This window comes from Oncorhynchus tshawytscha, linkage group LG30 (assembly GCF_018296145.1).
Source record: "Oncorhynchus tshawytscha isolate Ot180627B linkage group LG30, Otsh_v2.0, whole genome shotgun sequence".
Lineage (NCBI taxonomy): Eukaryota > Metazoa > Chordata > Actinopteri > Salmoniformes > Salmonidae > Oncorhynchus > Oncorhynchus tshawytscha.
In genome coordinates this window covers 17,857,796-17,874,025 of record NC_056458.1, presented here as the reverse complement: position 1 = coordinate 17,874,025, position 16,230 = coordinate 17,857,796, and the positions used below count along the sequence as shown (strand labels likewise).

General features: G+C 41.0%; 1 protein-coding gene across 5 annotated transcripts in view; it reads right to left on the bottom strand.

Moving 5' to 3' along the window:
• Nucleotides 1-2,881: 2,881 nt before the first annotated feature.
• LOC112228633 (phospholipase D2) overlaps nucleotides 2,882-16,230 on the bottom strand; it is a 35,702-nt gene continuing 22,353 nt past the window's right edge. For all 5 annotated transcript variants that reach the window (XM_024394111.2, XM_024394108.2, XM_024394112.2 and 2 more), the window contains 5 exons: nucleotides 9,695-9,741; nucleotides 7,958-8,092; nucleotides 4,481-4,634; nucleotides 3,694-3,811; nucleotides 2,882-3,537 (listed from right to left, as the gene is read on the bottom strand). In XM_024394111.2, the coding sequence (XP_024249879.1) occupies nucleotides 3,313-3,537; nucleotides 3,694-3,811; nucleotides 4,481-4,634; nucleotides 7,958-8,092; nucleotides 9,695-9,741 (679 nt within the window). In that variant the 3' untranslated portion in view covers nucleotides 2,882-3,312. The remainder of the gene's footprint in view (nucleotides 3,538-3,693; nucleotides 3,812-4,480; nucleotides 4,635-7,957; nucleotides 8,093-9,694; nucleotides 9,742-16,230) is intronic.

Genomic DNA, 16,230 nt, shown 5'->3' with positions numbered 1-16,230 from the left:
GAGGCAAATTAACTAATACTGTTCACATTACAACTTATAAAAATATTTATTAAATGTTAAAAGATAGCTACATTCGTACAGATGACAATTTTGAAAAATAAAAGCCTATCGATTATAGCCTAGTTATTCTAATAATTAAGTGGTCAGGCTGGTCTCGTAGTCTAGACGTAACAAAATAAACGAAAATCCGGGATACTCGTTTAACTAGTATATTTTTCTAGGCAAATCAGTTAAGAACAAATTCTTATTTACAATTACGGCCAAACCCGGACGATGCTGGGACCAATTGTGCGCAGCCCTATGGGATATGTTATGTTTAATATGGTTACATAAGACATGAAACTTAATAAAGAAAATATGAAAGGAGGGTGGGTGCCACCTAGCTAACGTTAGCCACAACAACTTGGAATTCGTAACATATGAAATGGACATCCACAAATTAATGCATTCCATACCAAATGTAAAATATACTAATTTGAGCATCCCAGATTTTCGATTACTATGTTACGTCTACCCCTGAGTCCAGGTTGCAGGCATACATACATTTAATGCACATTAAAATGCTAAAATACAGTGAAAGTTAGGCCTACATAAATAAGTAGAAAATACTGAAGTCATATAAAAGTTATTCAAATGTTAAAGAGCTACAACTCCCCTTCTTTCAACATAAAGTAGTATGGTGAATATAATTAACAGAAACAGTATGTGGGAATTCAGAAGTTAAATACAATTCCCTTTCAACTTACTGTGCCAGTGGGCAGGACAGTTGGTCATTATGAGAGGGGGGATTTGAGACAAATATCTAAAGTGTCGTATTATTAAACAGACTTTCCAAATGTGGGTCTGTTGTAAACCCACTTCCTCTTTGCTTACCTCATGTCAAAATAAAAAGTCCTGCACATGCTCCATATGTGGACAAAAAATGAATAATTCGTGGTGGACTTTTCTTTTGACATGAGGTAAGCAGAGAGGAAGTGGGTCTACAACAGACCCTCATTTGGAAAGTCTGTTTAATAATACAATACTTTAGATATTTTGTCTCAATTTCCCCCTGTAATAATTACCAACTATCCTACACATATCCACAGTAAGTTGAAATGGAATTGTATTTAACTTCTGGCTTCCCACCAACTGTTTTTGTGCAACCCAATACAATTGAAAGCAACGCTAGTGTATGTAAACACACCCGAGTTGCTAAAAGCACCTGTAGTAGTGGTGGTGGTATAAGCAGTATCACTAAATAAATGTTAATATTTCAGTTAGTCACCTTTTCCTTGATTAAAACTGTCAAAAAATGACTCATCACATCCAAGATTAGAAACAGTGCTTTACAAAAACATTTTTTTCTTTGCTCCCCTTTTTCGAAATATAGTGGAATGTTCTGGACCATTGACAACAGGGTAAGTTAGTAACAATAATTCACTTGGTTGCCATGGTGATGACAAAAAGACGCAACAATTAAAGCACGCCAGGAGCACCCCCTGAATATATTTCTCTCATTCCCCTCTATTCGCCCCATGCCCCTCATATGGTCCTTGGTCTTCCTCTTTTGTCATTGCCTATCTTGCAAATCCAATGACCCTCCTTTTACAGAATTTGCTAGGCCACTTCGTCTTCCATTTTGTCATATACCTCTGTCTGATTCAGACTATCGCTCATCTGTCCTTCCCTCTTTCGGCCACAATCTAGTCAGCTCTTTATAACCGTCACCATAACAACCACAAATGTTCTGACAAATTTGCTGGCACTGCATGGAGAGTGGAAGCGAGAGGCAGAGAGAGAAAGAGGCAGGGGGAGAGAGAAGCTGAGAGAGACAGAGAGAGGAGCTATCCACCCACAACCTTGCAACAATAAATGTACGCAATGTTCCTAAATCATCTGAGACTCTTGACTTCTGATCTCCATTCCTCCTCCTGCCTCATACAGTGGCATTCTGTTCCTGTTATGTTATGTATTGGCAGACTCGTACCTAAGACCTTTAAAAAAAGGAAATACTCAGGTTCAGTATTATATTAACAAACAAATTTGGTCAGTTGAGTGTGGCAATGATTCAACCTTATAAAAATGTACATGTGACATTAAAACAGTGGTAATCCTTCAAATAGCCATGTCTCAAAGTCACTTGGAGCACAGAAAAGGCTTAAAATGCGTTAGTATACATCAGGGATAAACTAAATTCAGCCACGGGCCGTTCTTTTCTTGAGTGGATGATCAGGGGGCCGGAACATAATTCAAAATAATTTGTAGACAGCAAATTGACCACAAGATGCCCAAACAGATATAACATTAGACAAAAACATAATCATTTTAAACCTTGCCTACATTTGTATACAATCACATACACTGAGTGCACAAAACATGAGGAACACATTCCCAATATTGAGTTGCACCCCCTTTTGCCCCTCAGAAAAGCCTCAATTCATCGGGGCATGGACTCTACAAGGTGTCGAAAGTGTTCCACAGGGATGCTGGCCCATGTTGACTCCAATGCTTCCCAGTTGTGTCAAGTTGGCTGGACGCCATTATTGATACACACAGGAAACTGTTGAACATCAAAAAACCAGCAGCTTTGCTGTTCTTGACACACTCAAACCGGTGCGCCTGGCCCCTATCATACCCCGTTCAAAGGCAGTTGCCCATTCCCCCTCTGAATGGTACACACAATCTATGTCTCAATTGTCTCAAGGCTTAAAAATCCTCCTTTAAATCTGCCTCCTCCCCTTCATCTACACTGATTGAAGTGGATTTAATATGTGACATCAATAAGGGGTTATAGCTTTCACCTGGTCAGTCTGTCATGGAAAGAGCAGGCGTTCCTAATGTTTTATACACTGGATATCTCTCCATTATGTGTGGGAATACCTTGGAACAGATTTCCAAAATTAAAATCACTGAGCTGATTTGCTGGTGTTTTTACAGTCTTTTGTGTCCCTAAAAAATATATTTTTTATTTATTTATTTGCTCAGAAAACATGGGGGGCCAAATAAAATTACCTGTGGTCCGCCAATTGGGGAACCCTGGGATACATTATCATCTGGTTTGTTTTGAAATGTTTGACCGTTTTAACAGAGTTCAAATCCACTCTGTATCAACAGCTACAGTATGTAAATATCTTGCATCTAATTGCATTCTTCGTAGACACATCAGTTAGTGTTTTTGAGCTAGGTCAGTTTAGAATACATTTTGTTCCAATCTTTTTATTAATAATGGAGTGGTATCTGGCAAAGGTGATAAAATCTATAAAGCGCTCCCCTTCTGTACTGGGATATTTCAGTGTCATTCTGGCTCTTGTGGCTGGTAGCCTGGTACTCTTATGTCCAGAGTCCCGTAGGAGCCATGCCCTCTTTGCTGCCCAGTGGGGGGAGCAGACTCTCCTCTGACAGGAAGTTGAGGGGGAAGTGGACCAGTAGCCCCCTGACGGCCTCCAGCTCCTCTTTAGCCTGCTCAGGGTCTGTGTCACACAGGCGCTCCAGGCCTGAATGCTCCTTCAGCTCCCTCATGCTGTGGACAGAGTTGCAGGGGAGGCAGCGGAAGACCTGTTCCAGGTAAAGGGAAGGAAAGTAACAGTCAAGGGGAAAGGTGAGCAGCAGAGAGGACAGGGAGGGAGGTTAAAGGGAAAGAGAGACTTATAACGATGCACATGAAAAAGAGATCCAAACATAGCTTTTAGTCGTATTAATTTACATGTATACCTTGTCATAAATCTTAGCATTCAGTTTTGCCGCCGCGTTCCATCCCAACAAGAAAAAACGGTCGCTGATTGGGTCATCGATATTGATCTTGGGGTCAGAATCAGCTCCTAAAAGCACCCTGGGGAAGCACATGCACAGAGTCAGTTACTGCCAAGCAGCTAAGTTAACTGCACATTCAAACTGTTGATAGAGTGACAGTTTGTAATACAGTAGCTGAGTGAAGGTTGGTGCACAAATTCATATTTAAAAAAAATAAAACAGAATTCCTTCATACAGAGAATGAAGACCACGCTTGCGCACGATTGTCATCTGAGATGGTTCCCTTGGAAACTAGAGGATATACTTGGTAGCTGCTGATTCGAGCCAAAACTAATAGCTCTGCTGGCATAATAGGCTTCAGGCAAGCTCTGTGAAGTGTATCCATACTCTGTCTAGGACTCCAAGGGACAGTTTTAGGGCATCACAAATGCCAACAATTACTAATAAATAGATCCATCTACTAGTAGTGGAGTCAGCGTTATTAGTATGTCAGTGTAGGGACCTTGGTTACCCCCTCCCTCACTAACATAATAATGACTGTGGGAGTTGTTAATCTCCTGAGAAGTGATTCACTTCTGCAGAAGGGATAACCCTTTCAAGTCCAAACACATCCAGGTTCACCCCAGCTATATCATGTATATACCCCTCAAACTCAGTGAACCTCTCTATCAGTGAACTAATTGAATGTAAAATCCCAGAGAGTGCAGAAGAGTATCGACCCTACTGTCATATTTTCCATAGTCCTGACCTGAAACACTCTTTGCGCAGTGCCAAAGTGAGGGGTCCGGCCTGGTACTCCTCTCCTCCCATTATGGAGGGGACCCTCTCCTCATCCTCCACCAGCAAAGCCAGCTCACTGTCCCGGCTGCCCAGCATACTGCGGTCATTGATGTTGGCCGAGCCTGGATGGAGGGAGCACAGAGAGTGTAGGGAATACAAACCGGAGAGGAAAGAGAGAGAGACCCAGAAAGAGAGAGCAAAGAGGAGAGTGTAGTAACAGTACTTATATCAGTGATTATGGCCATAGATTCTGCAGCGACTTACTTTATTCTAAGCATGCGAGTTGATAGCAGCAAACTTTCTTAATACCAAGTTGGGGAAGATAGAAGGTTAACAAAAAACACTGTTTACAAAACCCTTTTCCTGTGTCTCAAGGACTCTTATCTAGCTGAGAGGAGCACCATAATTACCCTACCCAGTCCCAGTGTAATTATAATCATATCATAGTATGGAACATCCCACTTGGCACAACGTGGTTGAATAAACTTTGTTTTAATGTAATTTTTCAACGTATTGTGACATGAAATCTACTTGGAAAATACATTAGATTTGAAAAAAGTAATCAAAGTAAACTGTTGTTTTGAGGGTGAAATTTCAACCACAGGATTATGTTATCATGGTAACCCATTTTCAACATAGACAAACCTTGTATGAAATATGTTTAGTTTGTACCTTTGAAACAACGTCAGATCTTCAACATTATATCCACTATCAGAAGAAAACTATAGGCTGCGCAGCGCAGCACCTCCTACTGGAAAGTTGATTATCTATAGCTATCTGTTTGGTCTCCCATCCAGGATTTTAACAAAGCCCAGCCCTTCTTAACTTTGATTTGTCACAGACTACTACCAATGTGCTATTGCAAGAATGATTATTGAGAGATCTCTTAATAACTAAAGAGATTCACTGTTGTTATTAAACTAATTTCAAAGGGTAGGTTTAACAGAGCAAATGTTAAAGGATAGGACTATATCGACTCAAATGTTATTTAAAGTTTGATTTTATTTGATCTAGTCCTATTCTTTAAAGAGATGCTCCGGTACTTTTGTATACTTTTAGCCAGTAGTTCTTAAAGTAGCACTCACGAGACAAAAGTGGTCTTTGGAAATTGCGTACTTCGTCACATATGTGCAGATATGTGCACCACATAATTGCTCTCTCTCTCTCTCTTTCTCTCTCTGCTGTGTGTGAGCATCTTGCTAGCTGTCACTCAAATGGTGAGGGGCTGAATGAAGCTCATTGGCTGAAATTCGAATGGCTAGGGGACTGGCTCACATGGGGGAAAATGATTCAGCACAGCTTCCAGAAACAATTTCTATAATCTGCACAGAATCTCAAACAGCACTGATCACATCCACTATGTACTTTTAATGTAACTTCAACTGCAATCCAGGTCATTTGGTTGTGCTATTAGATGAAGCAGAGTGATAATACATAAAGTTATTGTATAAATACAAAATATATGACACTGATTTCCAATTTGAACTTTGTTGTGCTTTTAAATGGTTGAAAGTGCAGTGATAACACATTTATATGACAACTAAACCAAAAATCTGACATTGTTTTTCCATTGGATTTGGTAGTGCTTTTAGATGGTTGAAAGCATATAGTGACAAAGGTACATTGGGAATTAAACATACTTCTGGTTGTCTTTTTGAGTGTGTTGATAAAAGGTTGAAATCGCATTGATCAACAACTCCACCTAATATCAACAAATGTCCACGTTGAAATGACGTGGTTGTTCCAGTGCATATGCGTTACGAGTCTCAAGTTTGGGGAAGCTAATTTTCACCATAAAAATGCACCTTTATAATAAAGCATTCCATGCATCATCACATTTGCAGACTTATGTAAGATGGCCTACTATTCCTAATGTGATGAGCAGATTGGATAGTCATAATTTAGCCAAATAATATAACTCAAACACTGTTCGCAGCAGCGTGTGGTGGAATAGGCCTAGACTAGGGTATATTTAAGTAATAAGGCCCGAGGAGGTGTAGTATATGGCCAATATACCACGTTTAAGGGCTGTTCTTAGGCACAACGCAAAACCGAGTGCCTGGGTACAGACCTTAGCCGTGGTATATTGGCCCTATAACGCCCAAGATGCCTTATTGCTATTATACACCGGTTACCAATGTAATTAGAGCAGTAAAAAGAAAATGTTTTGTCATACCCGTTGTATACAGTCTGATATACCACAGCTGTCAGCCAAATCAGCATTCAGGGCTCAAACCACCCAGTTTATAATAGATATATTTCTTACCCTTTCTTTTCACAGAAAAAATGTGGCCTTTTATAAATGAATTTCATGCAATTCTACTGTACTTTATTTGACTGGAGACATAAGTATAATCTTTTAAAATACAATAACAATAATCTGCTAACTGACAAATAGATCAATAAAAATGATGTTGTCTGCAACGTTCTAATAGGCCAACAAAAAGGAGAGACACAAATACTGTCCAAAAACAAAGTGCCACTAACCCAATGATAAAGACAGTGAATATGCGCACTCACTGGGGATATGGCCGATGCTACGCTGCTGCCAATAAGACAGGCTAATGTTCGCTCAATTAAGTTGTGAATTTGTATAACTAAAAGACAGATTTGAGTATTTTCATTGTCTACAGGAATAGCCATTTGTTTTCCAAACTATGTTTTCCTACAATTGTAATTTGAAATATTGCGATATGCCTTGGTGGGCTTCTCGTTCACTGACATTTGCAATTCAACAATCATCTATGTGGTATTTGCCAAATGCGCTGCCCAAATTAGAGGCCCTTCCGACAGGCTATGCGATTTAAAACAATCCACAGCTTTTTATTTTTAAGAAGCTCATGATTCTCCGATCCTCCAAAATCCTCTTTTTCTGGTGTACTAGCCTTTTTTGAATGATTCTATTTATTTCTGTATAGATAGGAGTAGGCTAAATAGGCTATATCATTTTGGCAATTTAATTCAATTTACTTTAGGGGAAGCTTAGCATAGCAGTGGGATGCCAGATGAAGAGTTTCAGTGGGTGGTACCAAAAGGGTGGGACATTACACAGTGTGGAGTGTATGTGTATAAACATCCTACTACAAACCATAACATATTGTATAATGATATCATTAAAGATCGCATTAATCTTTAATGAGGGTGGTGCCTTTTAAGTTCCCCTCCCTCACCCTCCCCTTAAGTCCAGGATGGATGTATATATAGCAGCATGTTTTTTCATCTTGTGATTATTATGCAGAGGCAGTAATTAGCAGCCTGTGATTGATCCCAGCAATGAGTCACAGCCAGCATTGGAAATGGCACCCTGACCCCTATTTAGTACACTCATTTTGTCAAGAGCAAAATGACTTCATTATATAAGGAATAAGGTGCCATTCCAGACACAATTATGTGTCATCCCATCTCTGAATCTGTCTCAAGTATGGCTGTGATGATGGTGACTCACCGATGATGTAGCGGCGGTCATCAGCTATGAGGGTCTTGCTGTGTACGTAGATGAGCTCTGTGACCAGGGACTGGGAGATCTGGGAGTGCGTGCGCAGGCCACACAGGGTGATGTACTTGCTCCACTGGTTCTCAACTGGGGGGAGGGGGACACACTGGTTGGTTGGCACACTGGCATAGAGCTGAAGCCAATGAAAAAATGAACGCTAAGGAAACGGGAGCACAATTTAAACATGAGAAGACACATGGCATTATCGGAAAAGAGGCTGAACTGATTAAGTATGAGGAGAATGGAGAACTATACTATAGTTAGTATAGATAGTAAAGGCAGATGCACAAAAAGAATGTGGTCACCCCTTCAAAATTAGTAGAATCCACTATTTCAGCCACACCTGTTGCTGACAGGTGTATAAAAATCAAGCACACAACTATGCAATCTCCATAGACAAACTTTGGCAGTAAAATGGCCCATGCTGAAGAGCTCAGTGCCTTTCAATGTTGCACCGTCATAGAATACCCCTTTTCAACAAGTCAGTTCGTCAAATTTCTGCCCTGCTAGAGCTTCCCCGGTCAACTGTAAGTGCTGTTATTGTGCAATGGAAATGTCTAGGAGCAACAACGGCTCAGCCGTGAAGTGGTAGGCCACACAAGGTCACAGAACGGAACTGCCGAGTGCTGAAGCGCGTAAAAATTGTCTGCATTCGGTTGCAACACTTACTACCGCGTTCCAAACTGCCTCTGGAAGCAACATCAGCACAAAAACTGTTCGTCGGGAGCTTCATGAAATGGGTTTCCATGGCCAAGCAGCCGCAAACAAGCCTAAGATCACCATGCACAATGCCGAGCGTCGGCTTGAGTGGTGTAAAGCTCATCGCCAATGGACTGGAGGAGTGGAAACGCGTTCTCTGGAGTGATGAATCACAATGCACCATATGGCAGTCCGATGGATGAATCTGGGTTTGGCGGATGCCAGGAGAACGCTACCTGCCCGAATGCATAGTGCCAACTGTAAAGTTTGGTGCAGGAGGAATAATGAAAAATCTAGACCAGGTGTGGGCAATTCCAGTCCTCTGTGTCACAGTTTTACCCTAGCTAATACACGTGACTCCAATAATCACCTAATCATGATCTTCAGGATAAAATGCAATTTGATTAATCAGCTGTGTTTGCTAGGGATGGAGAAAAAGTGTGACACCAATCAGGCCCTCGAGGACTGGAGTTGCCCACCCCTGATCTAGACAATTCTGTGCTTCCAACTTTTTGGCAACAGTTTGGGGAAGACCCTTTCCTGTTTCAGCATGACAATGCTGTCCATATAGAAATGGTTTTGTTGAGACCGGTGTGGAAGAACTTGACTGGCCTGCACAGACTTCAACCCCATCGAACACCTTTGGGATGAATTGGAACGCCGACTGCGAGCTTAACATCAGTGCCCGACCTCATAATGCTCTTGTAGCTGAATGGAAGCAAGTCCCCGCAGCAACGTTCCAACATCTAGTGGAAAGCCTTCCCAGAAGAGTGGAAGCTGCTTTAGCAGCAAAGGGGGGACCAACTTCATATTAATGCCCATGATTTTGGAATGAGATGTTCGACGAGCAGGTGTCCACATACTTTTGGCCATGTAGTGTTCCTATGAGTCTTCAGTTAGCGGGAGGATAAGCCAAACATAAGAGAAAAAGACAAGCAGAAATCTTATCAGAGATGACAGATATTAGGTTGAATTGAAAAGAAAACTCACGTTCTCTCAATCTCATCAGTATGGAGTACTCTCCACGGCACATGGTCCTGTGACAAATACATATTACTTATAGCATCAAATCAACAATCTCAGTTGTCTAAAAAACAAAATCACTACAAAATGTTTTAACATCATACAGTATGACATAAGTGATTGTGTCTTAGTGTCTATGCAGTAAAACAAAATTGGTTATGTGAAAGTTCCCAGAACATTAGTTAGGTCTCTGCAATGTTCTCATAACACAAAACTGATGACTATAGAATGTGTATACAATGTTTGCCTGATGTTGCAAGAACGTTCTTAGAACACATTTACAGTCAGGTGAAAACATTGTGGGGACATCACAAAATATATGTTACCAAAACACAAAAACTTTCCAGCTGTGTGGCTGATTCTACAATGTTTCTTTTATGGTACAAAAAAATATTCACCTGATGTTGCAAGAATGTTCCTAGCACACATTTCATCTGTTCTTTAAAGGCTCCCAGAATATTTATTTAGGTTGTGGTAACATGACACGAGATAGCATTTTGGGAACTGTCCAGTTGTGCTGACATTCAGAAAATGTTTGTATCAGAGTGCACAAAACATTCCTTTGTTGTTGCAAGAATGTTGACAGAACAGCCGTTCTGGGTTCTTTAAACGGTTCCCAGAACATTTAATTAGGTTGTGTGGGTACAGTACAATGTGGGTACATTACAAGAGATACATTCCTAAAACACAAAATATGCTAAGTTGTGATGACATTCATACAATGTTTAAATTGGGTTGCACAGAAAAATCCTAGAATGTTGTAAAAATGTTGAAAGAACACCTGGTCTAAGGTCTTTAATTTCCCAGAACATTTAATTAAGTTATGGGAGTTGTCTGGGATGTTGCAAGAATATTCTTGTAATTTTCATATAGGTTGCACAGAACATTCCCACAATGTTGCACAATTTCCCCAAAAGTATGTTTTTATGACGTTCATATCATATTTGTTTAAAGTTTAAAATAATAGTCCATTGATGTTCACGAATGCATTTACCTCTTGGAGGTCCACAGGACTTTTCAAGAATATTTAGAAAATGTTGTATTTAAGTTTTATCTACTATTACAACAACATTCTCAGCATACAAATATGTACCTCCTTAAAGCATAAGAAAGCCAATTGGAATATACAGTGAGGAAAAATAATAATAATTTGATCCCCTGCTGATTTTGTACGTTTGCCCACTGACAAAGAAATGATCAGTCTATAATTTTAATGGTAGGTTTATTTGAACAGTGAGAGACAGAATAACAACAAAAGAATCCAGAAAAATGCATGTCAAAAATGTTATAAATTGATTTGCATTTTAATGAGGGAAATAAGTATTTGACCCCCTCTCAATCAGAAAGATTTCTGGCTCCCAGGTGTCTTTTATACAGGTAACGAGCTGAGATTAGGAGCACACTCTTAAAGGTAGTGCTCCTAATCTCAGTTTGTTACCTGTATAAAAGACACCCGTCCACAGAAGCAATCAATCAATCAGATTCCAAACTCTCCACCATGGCCAAGACCAAAGAGCTCTCTGAGAATGTCAGGGACAGGATTGTAGACCTACACAAGGCTGGAATGGGCTACAAGACAATCGCCAAGTAGCTTGGTGAGAAGGTGACAACAGTTGGTGCGATTATTCGCAAATGGAAGAAACACAAAAGAACTATCAATCTCCCTTGGCCTGGGGCTCCATGCAAGATCTCACCTTGTGGAGTTGCAATGATCATGAGAACGGTGAGGAATCAGCACAGAACTACACGGGAGGATCTTGTCAATGATCTCAAGGCAGCTGGGACCATAGTCACCAAGAAAACAATAGGTAACACACTACGCCGTGAAGGACTGAAATCCTGCAGCGCCCGCAAGGTCCCCCTGCTCAAGAAAGCACATATACATGCTAGTCTGAATTTTGCCAGTGAACATCTGAATGATTCAGAGGACAACTGGGTGAAAGTGTTATGGTCAGATGAGACCAAAATGGAGCTCTTTGGCATCAACTCAACTCGCCGTGTTTGGAGGAGAAATGCTGCCTATGACCCCAAGAACACCATCCCCACCGTCAAACATGGAGGTGGAAACATTATGCTTTGGGGGTGTTTTTCTGCTAAGGGGACAAGACAACTTCACTGCATCAAAGGGACGATGGACAGGGCCATGTACCGTCAAAACTTGGGTGAGAACCTCCTTCCCTCAGACAGGGCATTGAAAATGGGTCGTGGATGGGTATTCCAGCATGACAATGACCCAAAACACACGGCCAAGGCAACAAAGGAGTGGCTCAAGAAAAAGCACATTAAGGTCCTGGAGTGGTCTAGCCAGTCTCCAGACCTTAATCCCATAGAAAATCTGTGGAGGGAATGGAAGGTTCGAGTTGCCAAACGCCAGCCTCGAAACCTTAATGACTTGGAGAAGATCTGCAAAGAGGAGTGGGACAAAATCCCTCCTGAGATGTGTGCAAACCTGGTGGCCAACTACAAGAAACGTCTGACCTCTGTGATTGCCAACAAGGGTTTTGCCACCAAGTACTAAATCAGGTTTTGCAGAGGGGTCAAATACTTATTTCCCTCATTAAAATGCAAATAAATTTATAACATTTTTGACATGCGTTTTTCTGGATTCTGTCTCTCACTGTTCAAATAAACCTACCATTTGAGAGCTGTACTGTAGGTGATAGAGCGACATGGGATTATATTTTCATTCATAGGACATTTGAACGGCATTTAAAACCATACAAACACAACCATATTTTTGTTTTACTTCATATGTTGACAGTTGGACATTATTTCATTCATGGGGCACTTGAACAGCATTTAATCAAACAAACACAACCATATGTTTTACACTTCATATGTTGACAGTCTGCATATCCACAAGGACATGGATAATATACATTTATCTGTTTTTTCTATGCATCGGCAGGACAGAACAGCAGCTTGGGGTAAAACTCAAGGGAGAGGTCTGTGTCTCTTTATTAACAACAGCTGGTGTGCGATCTCTAATTTAATAACCCTGTAAGGTCATTGTCCATGCCCCCAAGGAAATGTAATTAGCATAATAAAAAAATCCCCCTCAGTTTAAACTAGAGATATCTGTTTTTTGCATTGGATGCATCTCAATCCACCACATCCGCCTATGTCACACTTCTGCATCTGCGGTGAAAGGTGACAGAGCTAGAGTGGTGCTAGACTGGTCAATAAAAGAAAAGACTAAGATGGGCAAAAGAACACAGACACTGGACAGAGGAACTCTGCCTAGAAGGCCAGCATCCCGGAGTCGTTTCCAGCTACAATCGTAATTTACAACATTAACAATGTCTACACTGTATTTCTGATCAATTTGATGTTATTTTAAGGTGGACAAAAAAATTTGCTTTTCTGTCAAAAACAAGTACATTTCTAAGTGACCCCAACCTTTTCAACGGCAGTGTGCATGTCGGTTGTTTTGCTTTAGGATGCCCACATGCCTCACAAGACTCGACTGAAGGTCCCCCGGCACCAATTGAAAACATGTATGGAAGCATATACTGTTTAGTGCCAAAAATAAGGGGAATAAGGAGTTAAATACATGTAAAACAACAACAAATGTTCCCTTATCCTTCTTATATCCATCTCTCAAATATAAGACAGACTATTCAGAACAAACTTCCTTTAGATTTATTTTTGGGGTGGGCTAAAAGCAGTAAGGCCAAATAAACATTAAAAACATTTTTTTTTTAAATATATATTTTTGAAACTTCAAGGGGTCTTAAAATTCCAAGTTAAATATCAAAATTATCCTATCCTTATTAAAGCAATTCCCATACAGCTTATAAAAAAATTAAATTTCAAAACAGGAAGTACCTAAACAGAAGTGAAGGAGTGAGTAGTTTACCACATCAGTCACTGGCTTCATTATTAATAAGTGCATCGATGATGTCACGTGTGCTCACTCTCCATCCTCTATGTCACCAGCCTGCTCGTTATGGCACACACCTGTCACCATCGTTACGCGCACCTGTGCGCCATCAGACTCACCTGGACTCCATCACTTCCTGATTACCTTCCCTATATATGTCACTCCCTTTGGTTCCTTTCCCAGGCATTATTGTTTCTGTGTTATGTCTGTGCGTTGTTCGTGGTTCTTATTTTGTATTATGTTGTGTTTATTTACTAAAACACTCACTCCCTGAACTTGCTTCCCGACTCTCAGCGCACATCGTTACAGAATAACGCCTCCCCTAAGGGAAGCATCAGGGAGTGGTGTTTTTTTATTATTATTTTTCGGTGGGAATGACGTCGGGTCCGGGAGCCGCTACAGGCTCCCCTGCCTCGTGCCGGCCCGCCGGGCTCCCCTGCCTCAGTCGATCTGTCAGGTTCCCCCACATCAGCAGGGGTGACCGGTCCACTCCTGATCCCCGGGATCGTCCCTTTGGTCGGCGTCCTGCGGCTGGAGCCGTGCATCGGGAAGGGGGTACTGTCACATGTTCTCCCTCTCCGGCCACTAGGTCACCAGTCTGCTCGTTATGGCGCACACCTGTCACCATCATTACGCACACCTGCGCGTCATTAGACTCACCTGGACTTCGTCACTTCCCTATATATGTCACTCCCTTTGGTTCCTTCCCCAGGTGTTGTTGTTTCTGTGTTATGTCTGTGCGTTTTTAGTGTTTATTTTGTATTATGTTTATTTATTTAAAAAATACTCACTCCCTGAACTTGCTTTCCAACTCTCAGCTCACATCGTTACAGATGACGTTGTCCCCACAGTGAATGTACGCACATATCCCAACCAGAAGCTATGGATTTAAGGCAACATCCACAATGAGCGGGACACAAATCCAGATGTTTATAAGAAATTTCACTACGACCTCCAACGAGTCAAACAGGCAAAGCGTCACTACAGGACTAAGATTGAATCTCACTATGCCGGCTCTGATGCTCGTCAGATGTGGCAGGGCTTGCAAACTATCACAGATTAAAAAGGGAAACCCAGCCATGTGCTGCCCAGTAACATGAGCCTACCAGATGAGCTAAATGCCTTTTACAGTGCTTCGTCCTTAAAGTTGCAGCGTACTGCAGCACAGTTTGCGTGGTGCCACAGAATTCTATGGCAAGTTATTTAAGTGACAACCACTGGTACCATTAATGCTTGTTAGTGCTAGTTTGACCACCAGAGGGCATATTTGAGAAGCATTTGATAGCCTTCAATAGTGGCTGTACTAGAGAATTTAAAAACTATTTTTGTAAGCACATAGTATATGGGACGGATTTTAAGAAATGTAGCTTAATTCATTTGATTAATATTATGGAGTTTCTATTCTAAAGAAAAACGAAAAAACTCTGTGTTTCCGTTAGGATGGAACGGAAAATATGGTGCTGTATAACATGATGGTCAGGAGTAGGCTACAGTACTTGGCTATTGAGCTAAAGAATCTTTGCGTCGTGCAGGCACACGGGAGACCGGGGTTCAATTACCCGATGGGGAGGAAGGAGTAGGCTGTCCTTGTAAATAAGAATTTGTTCTTAACTGACTTGCCTAGGTAAATAAAAGGTTACACTACGAGCATAACATTTCTACACCCTAATTGTAGTCTAACCAAGGCCCAAATGGAAATTCAGTCAAAATAAAAAACACACAACAGTATGTGTGGAGAAAAAATGGCACAGCACACAAACATCAAAACTTAATCCCAACTGTAAAGTATGGTGGAGGGAGCATCATGATTTGGGGCTGCTTTGCTGCCTCAGGCCCTGGACAGCTTGCTATCGTCGACGGAAAAATGTATTCCCAAGTTTACCAAGACATTTTGCAGGAGAATGTAAGGCTCTCTGTCCGCCAATTGAAGCTCAACAAAAATTGGGGGATACAACTGGACAACAACACAAAACACAGAAGTAAATCAACAACAGAATGGCTTCAACAGAAGAAAATACGCCTCCTGGAGTGGCCCAGTCAGAGTCCTGACCTCAACCCAATTGAGATGTGGCATGACCTCAAGAGAGCAGTTCACACCAAACATCCCAAGAATGCTGAACTGAAACAGTTTTGTAACGAGGAATGGTCCAAAATTCCTTCTGACCGTTTTGGTTGAGGTTATTGCTGCCAAAGGAGGGTCAACCAGTTATTAAATCCAAGGGTTCACCAATACTTTTCCCACTTTGCACTGTGAATGTTTACACGGTGTGTTCAATAAAGACATGAAAACATATAATTGTTTGTGTTATTAGTTTAAGCAGACTGTGTCTATTGTTGTGACCTAGATGAAGATCAGATCAAATCTTATTATCAATTTATGTAGAACTCCAGGTATTTCCAAAGAGTTCACATACTTTTTCTTGCCACGGTGTGTTGTGATAATTGGGTTGTTTGCTCTATAACCTGTTAATTCATATGTCTTCCGACCGTGATCTAAAGGTCGAGACAATAAGAAGACACTGTAGAAGAATTCAACCACACCTTTGTTTTAACACAAAAATGGATAGCAACCTCTGTCCACAAAGCATATTTCATGTACAGTAACAGACAGTTAGATGAC